Source organism: Entelurus aequoreus, linkage group LG04, assembly GCF_033978785.1.
Source record: "Entelurus aequoreus isolate RoL-2023_Sb linkage group LG04, RoL_Eaeq_v1.1, whole genome shotgun sequence".
Classification (NCBI taxonomy): Eukaryota; Metazoa; Chordata; class Actinopteri; order Syngnathiformes; family Syngnathidae; genus Entelurus; species Entelurus aequoreus.
In genome coordinates, this window is record NC_084734.1 from 65094437 (window position 1) to 65116851 (window position 22415).

The 22415-nt window shown below is 39.6% G+C and overlaps 1 protein-coding gene across 14 annotated transcripts in view; it reads right to left on the bottom strand.

The window, feature by feature from the left end:
- Window positions 1-3020: 3020 nt before the first annotated feature.
- The window catches only part of LOC133648940 (rho guanine nucleotide exchange factor 9), a 93786-nt gene continuing 74391 nt past the window's right edge, over window positions 3021-22415 (bottom strand). For 11 of the 14 annotated variants that reach the window (XM_062045510.1, XM_062045503.1, XM_062045508.1 and 8 more), the window contains 4 exons: window positions 14832-14963; window positions 10841-11084; window positions 9672-9740; window positions 3021-6835 (listed from right to left, as the gene is read on the bottom strand). In XM_062045510.1, the coding sequence (XP_061901494.1) occupies window positions 6660-6835; window positions 9672-9740; window positions 10841-11084; window positions 14832-14963 (621 nt within the window). In that variant the 3' untranslated portion in view covers window positions 3021-6659. Of the gene's footprint in view, window positions 6836-7654; window positions 7723-9648; window positions 9741-10840; window positions 11085-14831; window positions 14964-22415 lie in introns of all 14 variants that reach the window. The other 3 variants (XR_009825950.1, XM_062045505.1, XM_062045506.1) reach the window with 3 other exon arrangements.

The following is a 22415-nucleotide window of genomic DNA, read 5'->3' on the forward strand; positions in this document are numbered from 1 at the left end:
GAAGTAGCAGAGAAATCTAGCCACTGGCTCTGGATTAAACGACGCGACAAGGCTTGGGGAGCAACATCCAAGTAGGTTTTGCTGCAGGGGGTGTCAGGGAGACGTCCCTGTTCACTGCCCCGCCACCGGGATATGTTCTGGGCTAAGGGGCGAAACATCAATGAGAGGTGGTCCCCAGCTGAAGACCCTGCAGCAAAACCTTTTCTGGTATGCGGTCAGGTTTAGGCCTGCCTCAGGGAAGAGGACGTCCCTGCCATGGACAGTCCACCACAGGCACCGGTGGAGGTGCGACAGGCCTAAGGCCCAGCGGCAAGACCACCTTGCTGTAATTGAAATATATATATATATATATATATATATATATATATATATATATATATATATATATATATATATATATATATATATATATATATATATATATATATATACATATATATATATATATATACATATATATATATATATATATATATATATACATATATATATATACACATATATATATATACACACATATATATATATATATATATATATATATACATATCAATCAATCAATCAATCAATCAATCAATCAATCAATCAATCAATGTTTATTTATATAGCCCTAAATCACAAGTGTCTCAAAGGGCTGTACAAGCCACAACGACATCCTCGGTACAGAGCCCACATATATATATATACTCGTAAAGAACATCATGTCATGGCTGTCTTGAGTTTCCAATCATTTCTACAACTCTTATTTTTTTGTGATAGAGTGATTGGAGCACATGTTGGTCAAAAAAAACATTCATGAAGTTTGGTTCTTTTATGAATTTATTATGGGTCTGCTGAAACTGTGACCAAATCTGCTGGGTCAAAAGTATACATACAGCAATGTTAATATTAGGTGACATGTCCCTTGGCATGTTTCACTGCAATAAGGCGCTTTTGGTAGCCATCCACAAGCTTCTGGTTGAAATTTTGACCACTCCTCTTGACAAAATTGGTGCAGTTCAGCTAAATGTGTTGGTTTTCTGACATGGACTTGCCTGATTTAGCCATTCCTTTACCACTTTTGACGTGTGTTTGGGGTCATTGTCCTATTGGAACACCCAACTGCGCCCAAGACCCAACCTCCGGGCTGATGATTTTAGGTTGTCCTGAAAAAATTGGAGGTAATCGTCCTTTTTCATTGTCCCATTTACTCTCTGTAAAGCACCAGTTCCATTGGCAGCAAAACAGGCCCAGAGCATAACCCTACCACCACCATGCTTGACAGTAGGAATGGTTAACCCTACCACCACCATGCTTGACAGTAGGAATGGTGTCCTTGGGATTAAAGGCCTTCGAATTTAAAAATAGTTACAAAAAGAGACAACTGGAATTATATCAAACTGATTTTTGATTTTGATTGGACGTGTCTTAAACAAAAATTAAAAGTATGTTGTAGTTGGGGTGTTGGTGGAGGGAACAGTGATAAAGTCATCTAAAATAATTTGTGTTAAAAAGGGGGCAGATAAATATAAGAATAGTATTCTTCCATCTGCTCCTTTCTGATCATGGAAATGTATAAGAAACAAAAAAACAATGAAAGTGTCAACTGTATATGGCTTGTATATATGCATTTTCATGAAAGGAATAAAAAGAAATGATGATGATGATGATGAAAGGCCTCACCTTTTCTCCTCCAAACATATTGCTGGGTATTGTGCCCAAACAGCAACATTTTTGTTTCATCTGACCACAGAACTTTCCTCCAGAAGGTCTTATCTTTGTCCATGTGATGTCAGATGAAACACAAATTTAGCTGTTTGGCCACAATGTCACCAGGGCTACCAGAAGTCCTGGAAGAAATGTCTGTTAATATTCTATTCTAATCAGTGACAGAACATGACGTGTCCAGGAACACATGTGGGGTAAGATTTCATATGAAGCGCTTTGTCAGGTGAAATTAACATTAATTACTGCAGTATCAATTAATCAGTATCATTTAATGTTAACGTGATGTTGACAGCGCATTTCGGATAAGATGATGTTTAGAGTAAAAGTGGACTTCGCTGTATTACATTGTTGTCTGGAGTTGTGGCTGGTTCAACCAAAGATCGTATATTGGGAGAGGATGCTCTACAGCAAGGTGATGTACAGCGTAAACGATGTCCGACACAAAGTATATTTGCAGTCAGTCATATCATTTTCTTCTTGTCACTTAAAAAAATACAGAGGACATGACCTCGGTGTCTTTAATAGTAGTTACGGCTATCAAGTCAGAGTCAAGATGGTGGAGCAGGTGCTGACTTTTTCTTTCGGGTTGCATTTCTTGATTCAGTATCACTGTTCACCACGACTGAACATGCTTTCTTACATGCAAGTACACTTCAGGTCTATTTAATGTGTCTACCTTCGTGTTCTTCAGTTTTATAGTAACTTTATTTTGGAAGCACTGAATAATCGACCTCAACTTAGGTTTTTAGTGTCTGAATTGTTTACCTATCAAACTGGTTACATGACATTCTGAAAAACCGGGGATGCACGATATTTATTCTTTTTAAGCCAATACCGATAAACGAGTGACTTATTTATATTGACTGTTTTTCTAAATGTAGATATAACTGGGTTAGCACATCTTTCTTTGCAGCTGTCTTCAGGGCACCTTCTTTAGCAGCACATATCTTTGTAGGCTAGCAATGTTAGCGTTTTAGGTGGCTGATAAGGTTTGATGTGTTGAAGTGCAATGTTTTTTTCCCATTCTTGCAAAAGACTCGAGTTGTGGGAGAATCAGGGAACTTTGTTGCTCATGTGGGAGTTTCTGCATATGCACTTTGTGAATAACCAATAGAAAACCAGAAACACTTTTGTGATTCACTCATAAGAACTCAAGTCCGTAAAAGGAATTGAGTTTCCCATCACGTATCCAAAGTACCACATTTTCTAGGAAATGTTGTCACATGGCAGGAGATCTAACGCAATGGACTCACTCACACATCGAAGCCCGGCACCGATCTGTAGAGGTTTTATTTTCAACAAAAGTACAGCTGTATCAGATATGGATTTATTTATTTTTTTTACAGCGAAGTACAACATATTCCCAGTGCTTCTGATTACATCAAAACATATAATGTACATACAGTTGACATCTCCACTCTCCCATTCACAGTTTCTGGATTGAATAGGCATTATTTTTCATTTCTACAACAAATATTCAAACTCAAAATGACAGAAAAAAAAAAAACCTACAAAAAAATAAAGAAAAGTGAAATGTTTGCATATGGCGACGAAAGGATTTGGGTAGTGTGAGTTCATTTTCTGTGGTAGGCAAAAAGCCAGAGCAGGTACTAGATGGTATCATACAATGAATAGTGTGTTTGTAAAAGAGGGACACCACTCTCTGTTCACCTTGTTGTCATTTAAACCACATCATATATGGCTCATTGGACTCCATGTGGTACCCTGGATCTCTATTGGCAATGTTGCCATGTTCCAAGTGAGTGGCTGGTGTACACAAAATGGGTGCAAGCAACCTCATATGCATTCAGTTTGCTAACTTGGCTGTCTTGGTACATGACTGGAAAACAAAATCGGCAAAAAAAACCAACACATTTTCATTAGCACTGAAGGCCGTCCTCTGTGCCTCGAGTAAAAGGTCAGGGTTAACTATATCAGATCAAGAAAACCAATATATACATTGTTTGAGCCAAAACGATGTCATCTAATACTGGCTACTAATTCAATAAATACAAGTTCGGAAAATAATCTTGACTGTTAAGTCATTGTACTTCAGAGCATCTCATTTTGAAACAAGAGCATGATATGAATTGTAATGAAGTATTCTGCAGGATTAGGGTTATTTTTAGCACATCCCCACAGAGTTCGCATGTACTCAGCTCTTCTGCTTAACTAAAAATCGATACACACACACCTATGATCAGTGCTATCTCCTATTTGGTTGTCATAGAAAAACGATACCCGTTTTACTCCAGTGACTGGCATTCCATAAATAACCAGCTGTTAAGAGCTGTGCCAGTGACTTAAAAAGGAAATCAAATTGAGAAAATTCTCAAATATTTGGGTAAAGAGAATGCCAGTGCCTTTGACCTATCAAGAGCTGACAATGCCCTCTCCTTTTCTGGACTTGAACGAAGAACAAAAGCAACGAGCGTGAACGTGACACGAGCAGGAGACAGGTGGACCGCGACTCCTTTCAGTGAGACGGCGATGGCTTCACAACGGAAATGAAAAGAAACTAAACAAACTGTGAAGAGTTGTTTTAAGTCTCATGCAACGTATTGGATGCCACAAGCATGCATTTACCGGGTACTGAGCTCTACCGTACGCTAGAACTGGAACAACATTCGTCTCCAACGCAAAATACCAATATCCAAATATATGATCTGTTCTTTATACAGTATTTACATTTGTGTCACTGATAAAGTTAAAATAGATGACTTTTTCTTATTGAATTCCTAACTCACTGCTATAATAGTCTTTGAACAGTATATTCTACCTCCACTAAGAAAAACTAATGATTTCTACGATATAATCCAAAGTAATTATCTTTCAACAATAAAGCAACCTTATGCCTAAACATTTTTAACATAAGAATAACTTATATTTGTGCAAGAGGATTACAGCTATGCAAGTGTGTATAGTAACATAAGTGTTTGTGCACAGTATGTGGAAAATATCTTTGTCCGGGTGGATCTCGTGCACTGGCAAAGCAAGAATTCCCAGTATGAGAGAGAAAGGGTGAGACTGTTGCAAGTCCCACGCTGAAGGGAAAATATGTGACGAATTCAAATCTGCCTGTGAAACTGAATAGATAATCACTAGTGGAATGCTGGAAGGCACTGTTAGATAGCATCTCTCTTCTCCGCAGCACAACGGGCCAGTAAGTGCGCATGATTGTGTAGCTGTGTCTGTGTATGTGCGTTTGCATCTGCGTGTGGAACAGGAAGGAGGCAAGGGAGGTGAGGTGGGCGCAGCACTGGACCTGAGGTTATCATGGTCGGGGAACCGTATGTTGTTGGCCAAGGGAATTGTCTTCCAGAACAATCTGACTAGGAGCCTTCTCCACAGACACCAACTTTCTTCACTGAAATAAAACAGATTGGACAGCATACAAATAACATCCGTCCCAGGAAGTTGAAAGGTTTCAAGGCAAACAAAGAACATACAGAACTCTTTCTTATTAAATAGTGAAGTACGATAAAGCCACGACACTGGTCCTTTTAATCCAACGTGAAACGTGTCTGCTCAAAATTTGGCGTACATTCCAGCTGTAGCTAAGAACACGACCAAAGCTTCCACAAGAAGATCTCGTTTTCATGTCTCTCCCTCATTCGTTGTTGGGTAAACAAATCCATCTGATCAGGCTGTCATCTTCGGTAATTCACTTAACAGTGTGGAGCTCCGTGCCAAAACATGGATCAGATCTGAATACACAACATGATGGAGGGGGGAAGTGCCAAGGTTTGAAGCTGCAATCTGTAAGCATCTCTGCATGCTACACATGATTTTTATCGTTGTGCCTTCCTATACTGTCATATTGCACTTCCATACACTGCAGTGCACCAATACTTCCTAACCTCAGGAAGTTTGATACTTCTTCGCATCTACCTTTCGTCTCATTACTTCCTGCGTTCATCACTCTTCCAAATTAAATCTGTTACCTTTTTCAGTGTGAGCAATACAAAAAGAAAAAGTTTTTTTTCAAAAATCAACCTCACTACTAGTATTTCTGGAGGTGGGCCATGCTCTTTCCAAACAGTTTCTGAGCTGCCAGCACAGTGCTACAGGGGTGGTCTCTGGGGAGAGAGGGGAGGGGCTCTGGCACTAGGCGGCTGGAGCATAGCCTGCCTATCTCCTGCTCCCAGCAGGTTCATCTGAGCGGCAAGCTCTCCACAACCCACGGCCTTCGACCCTCCATGTGATGGGATATGAATACCCTGTCAAAACTGCTTGGTGGAATAATGTAAAAAAAATACTCTATTGACGTTCCCGCTATCGATTTGCTCCCGGAGTCGCCCTATCATGGCTGGTGGCAGCTTTCTGAAGGAACGAGATGCTTCCTCTGACTCATAGAGGTGGAGCAGGTGGGCAGAGAGATAAAGAAGATGCCAGGATGAAGACATTGGGACTAGAGGGCTACTCGTTGACCAAGAAGCAGATGTGAGTTGTCGTGGATGGTCAGTGATTAGCGACGGCCAACAGTCGAGCTTTGCGTTTCCGTCAGACGCCTCCGCCAATGGCCAAGGCCTATTGTTATTTGGACTCACATTCACAAGAATGCATCAAGCAATCTCACATAGCAGCACAGCAAATATCTCACAATCATACTACAACCTTGTCTCCTCCACAAGATGGATTTTTAGAGGATAAAATACAACAATCTCAATAAACTCCAGGACATTCAGATGGGTATGATGAGGAGTGTTGAGGGAGAACCTTTGTGATGGTTAATAACTAAACATGTTTTAAACATACAATTCATCTTTCCCCACAATTCTATTAAAATATTCAGTCCCCTTGCTGCTTTCAACCACTCCCTATAATATTGGTCCTTAACTTTGAAAGTCTCTTGAGTAAGTGTGTTTTTGTATTTTCTTCATAGTGGGACGTGATCATCCAGTGTTTAGTGCGACTAGGAAAAAAAAATAGCTGGTCCTTCAGAAGAGTCTCTATTTCTTAAATGGAGCTAATCTACTAAAATTTTGCCAGAAAGGAGCCTGGCCTCTTTTGGATTGACTGAATTCAAAAACGTCTCCTTGTGCCATGTCCTCCGTTACCTCATACTGCCCCGCACTGAGGGGGTCCTGCGGGGGCGGGTATGAGGGCGGTGTGCACCTGTTTACACCTAGGAAATCAGCAGGTGCAGAAAAGCAAGAGAGGAATACCAGGGGGAACACGGGGGCGCCAAGCAAAAAGAAAAAAAGCAAAGAACAAACAATTGTCAGTATTGTCACTGAATTGCTCGACAACAAAACATCCATTCATGCTGCACACATTCAGAACGCTAACATTCCTGCATATTAAACCTGAAATATGATCGTATGATTACGGCTGAAGAGGATGGCAAGTGCAATTCAGCAGAAGTGATGACACAAGGGAGACTAAAGATAAAGATGCTATTCAATCAAAGTCTGTCTGAAGCAAACAAGAGAAGCAACACATAACATCTGATACACTGTGCAACCAGGCTTTTGGACAAGAGACTTGTTTGTTGATAGCACACTTGTTTGAATAGCATCCCCAACACTTGAGAAACACAAGCTTTAGGAAAATAAAGCCAACAGAAAGCTGGTAGTATGCATCTAACTACAGCCTATGTCATTAAACTACAGTCTACAAGCGTCACAAGTATGCTCGGGTAACAAACTAGTCCATTTGCAGATGAAAGATTCCAAAGTTGCCATGGCATCTAAAAAAAGCCCACACGCAAAAACGATGGGATGTGTTATGTTCCAGGTGTTTTGCCAAACACTGTTTTAACAGTGAGCGGGCTGGTATCTATTTGTGCTAGACTACTAGTGTTGATCTGAGATAGTGCTGATAATGCTTATCAGCACATTGAACAGAGACTGCATGCTCCAATGACAACACCTCACAATGCTGTTTTAGCAGTTGCCATGGCATCTCATTGTGCTAGCTCTCAGGAGAACTCTTGTGCATATACCTTTATCATTTTCAAACCATGTCCATACAACATGGCCCTCTTTCTCAAGATGAAATCTATAAATGAATCTGAAATTCAAGAGAGTACTTCACCTTGTGCCAGCCATGTACACATACAGCACATACACTTTTACTTGTGACAGACATCTACAGGGGTCCTAACATCAGAGAGAACATTCAGAAGTGGTCATTGGTTAATACACACTTTAATGGATGTTCATGCTTAGCATGGCAATACCGAAAACATCGGTCATGGTAAATCTAACATGACATCTAGCCTAACATCAAAATGGCTAAAACGGAAAGGATGACACCAGCATTTGTGACATGTGGGCCTCGTGTTTGTGCTGACTGCTTGGCGCTCGATTGCTAGCATCTTGATAAATGTCTTTGACATGTTTGTTTTTTTCTTCACTGAGTTAGTTGTGACGCAACTGGAGACAATCAGAGGATTATACTTTTCGTTCCATTATATTGAAATGAAAAAGTCACAGAGTGTGTACTGGTAGGGAGCTGACAAATGTCTGGCTTTTGACCCTATAAATGGGGCACTTGCTCTGACGGAGAAAAATAACACTGACAATTTTTTGTCTGCTGCCGTTTTTTTTTTTCCAATTTCTGTTTTTTTTCATATAGGAGATACTGTACATTATAATGATATATCTCTACATGAAAAAACTTCTTGCAATATGCATTCTCCTGCGACTGGATCACTCCAGGGCCTCTTACAGCACAAATTCAGCGTGTTAAAAGTAGGTTCTATTGTCTAAATCACGATTAAATACAGCTCAGAAAGGGTGATGCAGATTATATTTGTGTGCTGCATGTCAACAACATGACGGAACGCTGTAGGTTGGAAAACATGACACCCCATATGCTGAGGGAAATGAGTGTCTCCATGGTGACAGTTGGTATACAAGGACAAACCACATTTAAATAGGGCAGTCTGCACCACTTTTGCACTTGTTATCACTTGTACACAAACAACACACGCACTTATAGTACACACAATTTGTACTTTTTTGGGGGATTTTAGTAGATCAAGCCCGTTGTATATTAAATGTGTCAAAACCAATCCATTGTCAGTCAATTTAACCTCAAGAGAACCAGTGTCCTCTGCAGTGGACATTTGTTTATGGTCTTTTGTCAAAGTTGGTTTGTGTTAAAAGAGACAAAACTAATTACTGAAATATCCAATGATTTATCTCATTAGAATGAATTTATTTTATTTCCGGTGTATGCCAAGGGCCAATGAAAACCTGCAGCATGCCAAAAATGACTCTGACTCCCCTGACTTTCAGGTAGGCAGCGTGCTTTGGATCCATTCTCAGTGATGGTGTCAAAATGCGACTATAAATACGTTTTTGTCTACATGTGCCCCGTGACTGACTGGCGATCGGTCTACATTTTGCCCAAAATCACCTGGATTAAATTCCAGCTCCCCATGTCCCTGAACAGGATACAAGTGTTAGAATGTTGGATTTACTGACTTTGCCCTCTTAATCTAGGCCTTATCAGCTTGCTCTCTAGTCTACAAATACCTCCTAAAATCACAAAAAAAGCTGATGTACACTAAATGTTAAATAACTGTATCTAGAAATCAAGTGAAAAAAAAACTCAGTTGATATAATAAAAGATGTAAAGAGGTGATGGACACATACAAGTGTGACAGAATCCAGATGCCATGAAGACTGGTGTCATCTTATTAAACTCAATACTCCATGCAAACAGCCCTCTGTCTTTTCATTGATGCTTAACAAGTACAAGTGGCGAGTAAGCTTAATGCGAGCAGACAAACACTTAACGCAAATGAAAGACTACAGAAAATCTTCATATACTTGACTTTTGCAGCTTGCTCGGTGCAACCATTCCTAAAAGATATGTTTGTGTGTTTGAGTAAAGGTGATGAAAGTAAACAAGCAGACAGGTTGAAAGAAGAGTAAACAGCGATGAGAAGACAGGGTACAGCAGCGTGGAAAAGAAAGTTGAAATCACCTGGTATCTTCTTGTTGCCTCACCTTTCTGTTTGGTCACCTTTCTCACTGTCATGGCTGCCTGCCGCTTCTGGTACTCTGAGATCTCAAAACCTAAACAGTGAACAACACAGTGTGTTCGGTAAAATAAGACCAGCATAAGAAAGAAGAGGTTGCAATTATTCCCTGTGATTACTGAGAGACACAGTCACCGGCTTGAAATGCCAAATGAATAAATAAAATGTAGAATACAACACGGGCTGATGAATTGCACTCTATACTGTATACAGTACAATGGTACATCGGTTTTTGTAAGCCACCTTTTTTTGGATGGTTCGGTTTTCGACTACAATTCTCGCCAAAAGCTTGCTCTGGTTTTTGTATGCCGTCTCGGTTATTGTACAGCCAAAAATTGTGCCTAATAACCTAGTCTTTTTGCCTGCGTATCATTCCGCAAAATCGAATGCTCAGTCACTGTGCTTTTGATTTATTGAGTACGTTTACAGAATAAGACACCAAGAAGCCAAATAAATTGCGGGTGATAGCACAATTATAAAGAAGGTGAGAAACATTATTGGATTTAAGAAAGTACTCTTCCCTCCCCACCTCCTTCTCTGCTCATCGCTATCTTTGCCAACAATAGTTTGTAATATTTTGGGGTTTTTGTTACGGAATAATTGGATTTATATATTTTTTTAATGGGACAAAGGTTCTCGCAATGTCTGACCTTTTGGAATGTATTTCTGACAAAAACTGACCATTGTACATGTATCATCGCAAAGTAAAATTGTCACAAAAATACATCTTTTTGTCAGCGCTTGTTCCTCTGAAATAGATTTGGGCTTAAAAAGTTTGAGCCCAATCATCCTAAATGATCATCTCTAATGGCAGTTAAGAAGCATAACAAAAATAATCAGAATAACTTGATCAATAGTGTAGAAGGTAAACACGTGTCTCTTAGTATTCACACAAATTATTGAACAGCAATCAATTTTGAATTAACATTTATAATGATAATTACACATTGAAGATGTAAAAATACACAATGCACTCCACACTGATGCCAAGAATAACATTTTAAATAATAAGCAACTCGGTCTATAAACATTTTATAGTTGTGTTTTGCTGCAAATTCCCTCGTAGCATACAGTAACCGACTGGATCTATACTTCCCATTGTGGATAACTCAAATGCTTTCCAAAAGTAAAACTAACCGATTTTCTCATCCTCCTGCACCATCTTCCGCTCCTCATGGAAAGCCCTGAGCCAGCGGATCTTCTCCTCAGGCTTCTTGGCCAGAAAGATGTGGATCTCGTCGCTGTCTTTGTTGCACAATTTGAAGGCGTTCTTCACACTTACGTTGAAATCATCGTCTCTGCCATCGATAGCGTCCCGCACCTCGTAGCGATCCATGTCAATGCGACCCTTATAGTAAAGTATGTCCCTTCGTATCAGATCCTGGAAGGATGCACAGAAAGATGTTAATGTTTAGTGTCGGTATGTAGTGTGTGTAATTTTAATCCCTGAGGTGTCACTAAGCCACATTCTGTTCATATCCAACAGTCTGTCTTATGTAACCCTTTCCATCTGCAACACAGCTATACTAACACCCCATTTGCACATAGTGGGATGCCAATTTCTCTGACTTGTTTGCTTCTACCTTTGTGAATTAATAATAATAACATTGACCGCGATTTACTGTAGAGTCATTTATTTGTAGCGGGCCGACACAATTCATTTTGGACCACCACAGAAACACTTAATGTTGTTTTTTTAAATTAATTTTTAGATTTGGTGTGTTTCCCCTTGCTCACCAAAACATGGGACTGTTTAGTACGTTATTCCAACTCCTTACAGTAATTGGTATTGTCATTCTGCTAAGAAACAAACAAATGATGTGTACATTATCTTTCGAATCAGTGCACACGTACATGGAGACCAGAAAACATGGGGAATTTTTTTAAAATCAGCAGTGAGCATTATAAGATGCAACAGGAACCAACCAGCAAGTCAATAAGTTCATGTTCAAGGGTTGTCCCGATACCAATATTTTGGTAACGGTACCAAAATGTATTTCGGTACCGGTACCAAAATGTATTTCGATACATTTCGATATTTTTCGATACTTTTCAAAATAAAGGGAAACACAAAAAATATCATTATTGGCTTTTTTTTTTAACGTAACATTTTATGATACATTGAACATACAATTCTTACTGCAATCAAATAACAATTGTGACATTAAATAACATAGTGAACATACTAGACAACTTCTCTTTTAGTAGTAAGTAAGCAAACAGGTTAAAAAGGCTCCTAATTTGGCTGCACAAGTATGCAGTAACATATTGCATTATTTTGTCATAATGATGAGGGACAAGCGGTAGAACACGGATGGAATATTTATCTACTTGTTCATATACTATTAATACCTATTTACTTTCTGTTTTATTTAACATTTTTTATCTACACATCTGTTAAAATGTAGAAAACACTTACTCTTCTGTTGTGTGGATACTTTACATAAGTTTTGGGTGATACTACACATTTTTATATCAATCCAATACAAAGTAGTTACAGCATCATACATTGGTCAGAATTACAGCTTTTCTGTGTCCAGGAACATATTTCCTCAGTCTGTAAACAATAGAAAATGAAAAAATATTTTGTGATAATAAAAAATATATCAATTTAATCATTCTAGTATTGACTTTATACAGGTCTTGTACTTGGTATCATTACAGTCTGTGTAGAATAGATCCACACTCGGCATTTGTTTATATTCAGGAGTGCTAGCTTGCTGTTAGCGGTTAGGTAATGTGTCCTCCTATGGTGTGTAGTGAAGCATGTTTAGCTATTCTTCATCCTGCAGGGATGATACTTGTAAGAAACGTAGTTTATTTGTCGCCATAGAGGCAAGGATTAGTGATTTAGACGTAGCTAAAACACTGCTGACTGCTGGTAGTTGTTAGCTGCTAGCTAGCTAGCCATGTATAAAGCACCTCTCACTGAGCGGCGCTTCAGTTTTGCAGCTTCACCTTTATCGTTAAGTTTTTAAGCCAAAATGCATCCATTCTCCCTTTCCTGTCTTTACACTGTTTCTGCTTGTAAATACTCTGTGTGTGCGTTGCCTAAAATGCTCCTCTGCTCGTTAAACCAGCAATGTCACAACGGCGTACCATCATGTTCGGTACTTTTCAGAGGCAGTATAGTACTGTGTTTAATTCATTAGTACCGCAGTACTTTATTAGTACCGGTATACCGTACAACTGTAGTTTTGTTGTTTAAAAATAGGGATGTGAATCTTACAACACACGATTTGACTTGATTCCGATTCTTGGAGTGAGGATTGGATTTAAAATCGATTCTCCATTCACACCAATTCTTGCAATATATTAATTGTGGAAAAATTATAATAAAACCTTTTCAAAACAGGTTACAAAAGCACCTCTTAGCTGTAGCAAGTAAATGTAGAGAAGGACTAAAAAACTTAATTAAAAAATATATTCTTAAGAAGAAACAATAAATACATTTAATGAATTCTGGAAAATTGTGAATCGTTTTTAGAATCTGAATAATTTAGAATCATGATTTGGATGTCTATAAATGTCATTCATCCAGGTCATTGTAATATCAGGGCATTCAATCGATCTGGGCTGGGCTGTTTGGTTTGTCTTAGAAAACCTTTCGCCTCTCATCCGAGTAGGCTTTATCAGTTCATGCTCACACATTTAGAATGGTCAGATCTAGTCTAGCGGCTGTTGGCAAAACCCCAAATGTTTATACTGTTGTCAGATTTATACGCGATTGTTCTGCCACACAATACCTCAATGATAACGAGGGGAAATTACACTTCGAATATCGTTGGCTTTAATAGTTGTTTTTCTCACTACAATAGGGCGAAGCCATCCTTACCCAGGCACACCCTCCTGGTTTTGGAGTATAAATATTTGGGGTTTTAACACTAGCCGCTCGACTAGATCTGACCAACCTAAGTCCAAGACTAGATCTGACCAATCTAAGGCTATGAGCATGAACTAATGAAGCTTACTCAGATGAGAGACAAAACATTTTCTAAGACAAACCAAAGAGTCCAGTTGCGATCGATTGAATGCCGGGATTTGTATGTGAATCTCTTTTATTTTTTTAAAAGCAAAATAATTTTTCATATTATGATACAAGCCCAAAATCTCTGTTTTACCCGTCCACACACAAACACTGAGTTTTGCGTCATGGTCAATTAAGCAAATTAGACCATGAAGTCATTCAGCATCCATCGCAAATAACCTCAGCTCACATAACTTTATTTACTTCCATGTACTGTCCGCATAAAATCATCTCCTCACACTATTGCCTTAGGACTAAACAACATCCAGTCACACAGTGAGGTCAGCGAGGGTAAAAAGAATCATAACTTTTAATGAGCATACAGAGAGAAATCTGCATCTTTGTACTGATAAGAACAATACAAGAGGAAAAGATGAAGGTCTAATGTGGCCCCGGGGATGCCCTTACATGTTAGATTCAGGAAGGTGAGGAAGTGTAGAAAAAAATTCTTAATGGGAAAAAAAGGACAAAATATGTAACATAGCATATCCTTGGGGCTTTTTTTCAGTGGTGATACAAAAACTGTGATCCGCACACATACTGAACTTGATCATTGGAACCAGAGATGACTTGTGGTGATAGAATGAGGGCAAATGAGATCAAGGAAGGATCACACATGTACAAAATGTGGTGGTTTTTGTGTAAATGGTGGGACAATTGTTTTAGGTTCTCATTTGATTGCATGTGAGGATGTGTTTCTTCTGCCTTTGTGAGGCAGTTTGTGCAAGTGTCTCTCTGCATTTGTGCCTGCGCCTGTGTGTACCTATACTTGAGTGTATCCGACCGTGAACATCAGTCTGACAGCGGCGCACAGCCTTAGTGCATCCAAGCCCTAACCAACTATTGCAGCTCCATTTTGGGAAATGTGCTGAGTATTTTAACAGATCTTCACCGATGGCTCGTGCATTTGGCATTTCGTAATCTATAATATTTCTAGCCTGAGTAGCACGTTGCATTGCCTTCAAGCATCTCCGTCGTCACCATGGGATACACAAGTACCAATGAGCCGGTTAGGTTTGTGTTCTCCCTTATCAGCTTGTTCTCAAGCAAACAGGAATCCAAATAAAAGGAAAAAAGTGAACAAAGTGAGAGACATTCTACCTTCTTACAGAGAACCAGCTGGTGATCAAAGAGGAAGAAGACTCGCTGCTGGCTGCGCCCATATGGCTGATAGATCCATGACAGCTCCCCAGTGTAGATGAGCTCTGAGCTTCTGTCCAAGATATCCTCCCCCTAGACACATGAAAACACATACAAAATCAAAAAATCAAAGGGTTACTCCTTGAAAGAACCACTAAATAATATATTTTCACTTTATAATCTAGGAAAACAACATGCTTTCCAAAGACTTAATACTACAAACAATGAAATTACAGTGCAGAGTAAGAACATACTGCAGATATGCAGATAAACTGTAACCACCCAGAAGGTAAAACAAGTAAACACATTCAAATAAATTGGACTGTCTTTATTTAGCAACTCAAAGAGGTTTTTGTGGCAGTCAAAAGGCTAAAAAGTGCTATTTTAATGTTATAATTGACACCCCACATGAAACTAATATTCAGTGCAAATGGCCTAATAAGACTTGTGACTTGAACAAAAACATAGTTTTGGTTATGCTGTCGGTTGAAAAAAAAAAAAGTCGCTCAAGTCTCATGCTTTGCCATCATCCGAATACCAAAAATGAACATAACTTGATCTAATTTTATTTATGACTATATCCACAGATACTTTAGTTGAAATCCCTCCATACTATAAAAAAACCCAGATCCAATTAGTCATTGAAATGTTTCCAAAAGCTTTTTCTACTTATGACTGATGTCTACTCTTTTGGGTGCTCTTTTGTTCTTGGTTTTGTTTCAAAAGGTGCCTAGAATTTGCAGCTATTAATAATCCCTCTGTGTAAACCTAATTCATTTGCAAACTGTTAAAATACTAATTGTTGCTGGCGCTGATGAGGTCAGTCATTTTGCATTTGGATGTGTATATTATAGTTATTTAAAAATGTAACTGTACTATGTCTGTACGTGTAACAGGATCTGTATATGAACACATATATATGTTTGGTATATTGTATTATCCTCAGTGTTGGGTTAGTTACTGAAAACCAGTAACTAGTTATAGTTACTAGTTACTTCATTTCAAAAGTAACTCAGTTACTAACTCAGTTACTTACACCAAAAAGTAATGCGTTACTTTGAAAAGTAAGTATTTAGTTACTTATTTTTTTCTTCTTTTTTTTTTAAAGCTCCCATTAATGCCCTTTAGCCTTCATTTCAGTACTGTTATTGCACTGCAGAATAATACAATGTGTTGATCAACTTGACATGCATTTGCATCACTGAACTCTGCTAAGCAATGTGGTCTACATACAACACACAAAGATATGTTACAAAGGCCAATTTGTTTCTGGCCAGAACAAATTGACAAAACTATTTTAAATAGCTGCAACATAACATACATAAGTAACAAACAGCATAATAACAACATAGCTGTAAACCAAATAAGTACTTTAACTTTATTTTTACATACACAAAGCCTAACCAGGCATTTTTTCCTCAAATAATTCTGACACAAAATCATGTCTGAAGCTCAGAACACTCTACACATTTCCCCAGTTTTAGTTTAGAGATCAGGAAAGATTGGCCTGGCCCACTAGCATCCCTCTTTATGTTTGGGAACTTTATAGTCTATACATTTAGAGTGATGTGATAGTCAAACACTCTAGAAGTATAGGATGAAAGAGTATATAAGAGAATTGACAGCAACGTTCCCTCTAAGGTGCGCGCCTGTGCAATTGCGCACTGCTCAATCGTCCTCTGCGCACGGCAAATCTATGCCACGCACAAAATCAAATAAAAAAATAAGCGCATAACAATTTTCAAAACGACACGGACACAACAGAGAAAACAGTTTTCGTCATCATTGTTCAAATATTGTAACGTCTGTCGAGACGCTTTGAGGACATGAATTCCATCCATCACTTTACTGAGCAAAACTCTATATTGTCGGCCAAAAACACATCACCAAAACATTAGTAAAAAAAATGATATCTAGCAAAAGTGGTCATTTTCTGCAGTACAAACCAGACCAAAAGCAACTTTGTTAGATCAACAGCAGCCGCTCGCTCTTTCTCACTTGCGCCAACACATGCACATATGGCACTTAGCCAGTGATGCGTTTACAGCCACACAAAAAGTCGGACAACTCCAACACCACACATAAAGTGTCATTCCAGGTCCTTACACTATGATTTACCAATCAAATGTGTGCTTATTCTAGTGTCATTTATTAGGAATCTTAATTTATAAATATTAATCATGAAATGCTATTAGTATATTAAATAAATACTCATAAAAATATATTTTTTACAAACAGGAAGTTGCAGGAATGTACACATGATCCCCTGCTTACATCTCATTGTGCAACATGTGAATGTTTTAATGGGAACTAAATGCAATGTCTGAAAGGGCTACAAATTATTTCCAAAGCAGGACCTCCACCCAGACAAACAATACAAGTACACAGTTCATGAAAAACAATATTTGTTGTTATTGTCATTGTAAGTGGGCCTAAACACTTATGTTAGAAAAGGAAATGACTGCTGTCATTTGATTATAATAATAAGAGAATGTTGTATGTCTATCTGTGTTGGCCCTGCGATGAGGTGCATGGGACTTGTCCAGGGTGTACACCGCCTTCCGCCAGAATGCAGCTGAGATAGGCTCCAGCGACCCCGAAAGGGACAAGCGGTATAAAATGGATGGATATGTAAGTTGTTGTTTAGTCAGGTTCTGGACAGGTGTGCTGCTGGTGTAGCCACAGTGTGCATGTCTGATGTTGCTCACATGGCCTCCACTCAATGCTCACGGACTTTTTGCGTTTGCTCACACATGAACAATCAGAGGGAACATTGACTGACAGAGTGTGTACCTTCAGTGCTGAATGATGAACAGAGGCAGAGTTAATCCTTAAGTGGTGGAGGTAAAGTGGCATCAGAGTTGTCTCTGTCTCTCTTTACTAGCTACGTCGAAGCATGTTGCTTATGTAGCTTGTTGCAGCACTCAGCAGATTTGAATTGGTGTTTTGGTCAGCAGATGAGATCTTTGATCCAAAGCACAATTTACATTTAGCTAAAATGTTATTTTCTTTGTGCTCGACAAAAGAATAGTAGTGAAAATATCTCCAACAAACTCGACTGCAGCTCCGCCATGATCAGACATGCCCCCCTTCTGTCTCTCCCCACACACACACACAGAGCGCACGTCTCTCTTCTCCGGTTTGTGACACAAGAAGAATCAGAACTACGACACTAACACACTATATACTACATTAAAAGTAATGTAAAATAACGCAGTAACGCATCATGTAGTAACGGTAACTGAGTTACTGAAAAATAAAAAATAACGCGTTAGATTACTAGTTACCGCCGAAACTAACGGCGTTACAGTAATAGTTAGTCCCAACACTGATTATCATTGTGTCCTGTAACTTACGTAACCCAGCAAAGCTGAGTAGAGACCGGAAGTGTAGAGAGAAGAAAAAGCACGATTTGAGAAATCTTTGTTGTTTTTGTACATTCCATCATTAACTATGTGCATATAGACACATTTAATCAGATTAAAAGCCTAACCGGAATAAAAATGCTACATCTAAACATGCCATTCAGAATATTCTGACCCGATCACACACATTCGGATCAAAATTTCATTCCAATCGAGACGGGTGGTTTATTCCAATTTAGACGGGTGGTTTATGCCAATAGTCATTCGGATTGTAGCGCATGAAAACACATCTTCCGAAATTCGGGTTTAAATTATCCTTACTGCGCATGTCTTTGATGCCAGCTATACTTTGGTGGTGGAGGGGGACTAAATTTAATAGTCTCGGAATGAAGCGATTGTCTTGCTTTTGACTCCCCCCATTCAACATGTACACAAGTAGTGTTATATACTATTGAGTTTGACTTTAAAACAAGACTAGCAAAAACAAAAGCATGGTATGCAGTGTCATGTGTCGATGTAACAATAAAAGAAGGGATCCAGTTGTCGTCTTAACGAGCTGTTTTATTCACGACATTACAGCGACTCTAAGTGCTAACTGCTAGCCTCAGACACATACACAGAACGTTGTAACATAAAGACGTGGGCCAACTTATACACAGTTATGGGCAGTAACAAGCTATATCAATCAATCAATCAATCAATCAATCAATCAATCAATCAATCAATCAATCAAAGTTTACTTATATAGCCCTTAATCACAAATGTCTCAAAGGGCTGCACAAGCCACAACGACATCCTCGGCTCAGATCCCACATCAGGGCAAGAAAAATCTAAACCCAATGGTAACAACGAGAAACCTTGGAAAGGACCGCAGATGTGACCTGGGTGACCGGTGCAATGGATGCCGAGTGGATACGGTTAATAATGTGAGAGTCCAGTCCATAGTGGGGCCAGCAGGGGATTCTCTTGCATGTAAACACGTCGGGGAACAGAGACATCACTGACTGATGCATAAGGAGTAGTCCACCCTGGGTCCCGACTTCATGTAAAAGTCCAGTCCATTGGGAGGCCAGCAGGGGATCATCCTGAATAGAGACAAGTCAGCAGCGCAGACACGTCACCAACTGATGCAAAGAGGAGTGGTCCATTCTGGGTCCCGACCTTGAACAGCTAGCGCCTAATTCGTGGAGGCTGATCCATGGTCACCTGATAACCTCTCCACGCAAGAGAGGGGGGCAGAGCAGAAAAGAGAGAGAGCAGATCAATTGATCTAAAAAGGGGTCTATTTAAAGGCTAGAGTATACAAATGAATTTTAAGACGGGACTTAAATGCTTCTACTGTGGTAGCATCTCTAACTATTACCGGCAGGGCATTCCAGAGTACTGGAGCCCGAATAGAAAACGCTCTAAAGCCCGCAGACTTTTTTGGACCTCTGGGAATCACTAATAAGCCGGAGTTCTTTGAACGCAGATTTCTGGCCGGAACATATGGTACAATACAATCAACAAGATAGGATGGAGCTAGACAGTTTAATATTTTATACGCCAGTAGTAAAACCTTAAAGTCGCATCCTAAGTACACAGGTTGCAAGTGCAGGCGTAATATGATAACAATTTCTTGTTCTTGTCAAAGCCTAGCAGCCGCAACTGTTATCTTTTAATGCTAGACATAGGGCAGGGGTCGGCAACCTTTACCACTCAAAGAGCCATTTTGGCAAGTTTCACAAATTAAAGAAAGTAATGGGAGCCACAAAAAATTTTTTAAAATTTAAAATGAAAAACACTGCATACAAAGCTTAAATGCTTTGTGCTATGTTAACCAGGGGTCTTTGACACACGCACCGGCACGCACTTTAATGTGGAAATTTGATGTTAGTGCAGCCCGCGAGTTTTGAATGAATGGCGCTTGATAGCGTCATACTTGCCATTGCCAACCCTCTCATTTTTCCCGGGAGACTCCCGAATATCAGAGCGTGATGACACTGCATTTGGCGCCCTCTACAGTCTGCCCTAACAGTGTACCTGCTCGACCACACGTAGAATGCAATTTCAGCTTGCTCACGTAAGTGACAGCAAGGCGTACTACCTCAGCAGCCACACATCTTACACTGACGGTACCAATACCCAGAATCCCATGCAGCCCTAACTCTTCCGCTCAACCAACGCACGGAGAGGGGGGGGGGGGGGGGTTTGATGTGTGTGGGGATTTGGTGGTAGCGGGGGGTGTATAATGTAGACCAGAAGAGTTAGGGCTGCATGGGATTCTGGGTAATGGTTGTGTTGTGTTTATGTGTGTTACGGTGGGATATTCTCCAGAAATGTGTTTTTCATTCTTTTTTGGTGTGGGTTCACAGTGTGGCGCATATTTGTAACGTAACAATGTTAAAGTTGTTTGATACGGCTACCGTCAGTGTAAGCTGTGTGGCTGATGAGTAAGTATGCTTTGCTGTCTCCTGTGTGTGCAAGTAACATGTAAAGCGACTTTGGGTACTTAGAAAAGCGCTATATAAATCCCAGGTATTATTATTATTAATAACAACATGCAACATGTGGCTGGACTGGCACTCTGTATGTAAATGCTATAGAGGACAATTACTGCAGTGCAATTAGGGCACGCCCTTTATTTAGTAATTAGAGTGTAAATAGGATTATTTTTTCCCTGGGAGTAATCTATGAGAGACACTGAGATCCATAAGTCTCCTGGGAAAATCGGGGGGGTCGGCATGTATGTAGCTGAGCTCCGGAGCCGCGGGTTGCCGACCCCTGACATAGGGACACCCAAATATAATATGTTACAGTAATCGAGATGAGACGTAACGAACGCATGAATAATGATATAAGCGTCGGTGGATGACAAAATGGGACATCTTTTAGCGATATTACGAAGATGAAAAAAGGCTGTTTTAGTGACACTCTTAATGTGTGACTCAAATGAGAGAGTTGGTTCGAAGATAATACAGAGATTCTTTACCAAGTCGCTTTGTATAATTGTTTTGTTGTCAAATGTTAAGGTGGTATTAATAAATAGGTGCCGATGTCGAGCAGGACCGATAATCAGAATTTTCGTTTGCTTAGCAAAAAGTTGCTGGACATCCATTGTTTAATTTCATTTAGACACGCCTGCGGGTGACTACAAACTGCCGTGTTGGTCAGCTTTAGGGGCATGTAGAGTTGGATGTCATTAGCATAACAGTGAAAGCTAACATTGTATGTGCGTATGATGTCACCTAGTGGCAGCATGTAGATGCTGAAGAGTGAAGGGCCAGGAACCCAACCCTGTGGAACTCCGTACGTTACCTTAACATACTATGAGGTCACATTGTTATTGGAGACACACTGCATCCTGTCAGTAAGATAGGAGTTAAACCAAAAGAAGGCTAAGTCTGACATATCAATACGTGTTTCGATACGTTCTAATAGAATGTTATGATCGACGGTATCGAAGGCAGCGCTAAGATCAAGTAGCAGCAATATGGATGACGCATCAGCATCCATAGTTAGCAATAAATCATTAGTCATTTATGCGAGGGCTGTCTCCGTAGAGTGATTTACCCTGAAACCGGACTGAAAGGGTTCACAGAGACTGTTAGACGCTAAATATTCATTTAGGTGCTGTGCAACAATTTTTTCGAGATAAAGGGATGGTGGGAAACTGGCTGGTAGTTTACCATGAGGTCAGGATCGTGGTTAGGTCTTTTGAGCAGAGGATGAATAACCACTTTTTTGAATGCTAGGGGAACAGTACCAGAGGAAAGTGATAAGTTAATAATATTTAGCACTGATGGTCTTAATATTACAAACAGCTACTTGATAAGTTTTCCAGGAAGTGGGTCAAGGAAACATGTTGTTTGTTTTGTCCCATTTACAAGTCGCAGGAGTTCCTCTAATGTTATTTCTTCAAAAAGAGAGCGATTATTTTGGAAGGCAATATCCGTCGTACATACATTCGTATCTGCGTTAATGGAACTCAGTTGGAGCTGAGACGGGTTGTCTTTAATCTCCTTTCTAATAAGTAAATTTTTCTTATGAAGAATTTCATGAAGTCATCAGCTGAGTGGGTGGAGCTAGTGGGGGGAGTCCCTTGTTGGGCTAGCGATGCTACTGTACTGAACAAATATTTAGGATTGTTTTTATCAAGGCGGATGAGATTGGAGTAGTAATTTTAGCTAAAGTAAGCGCA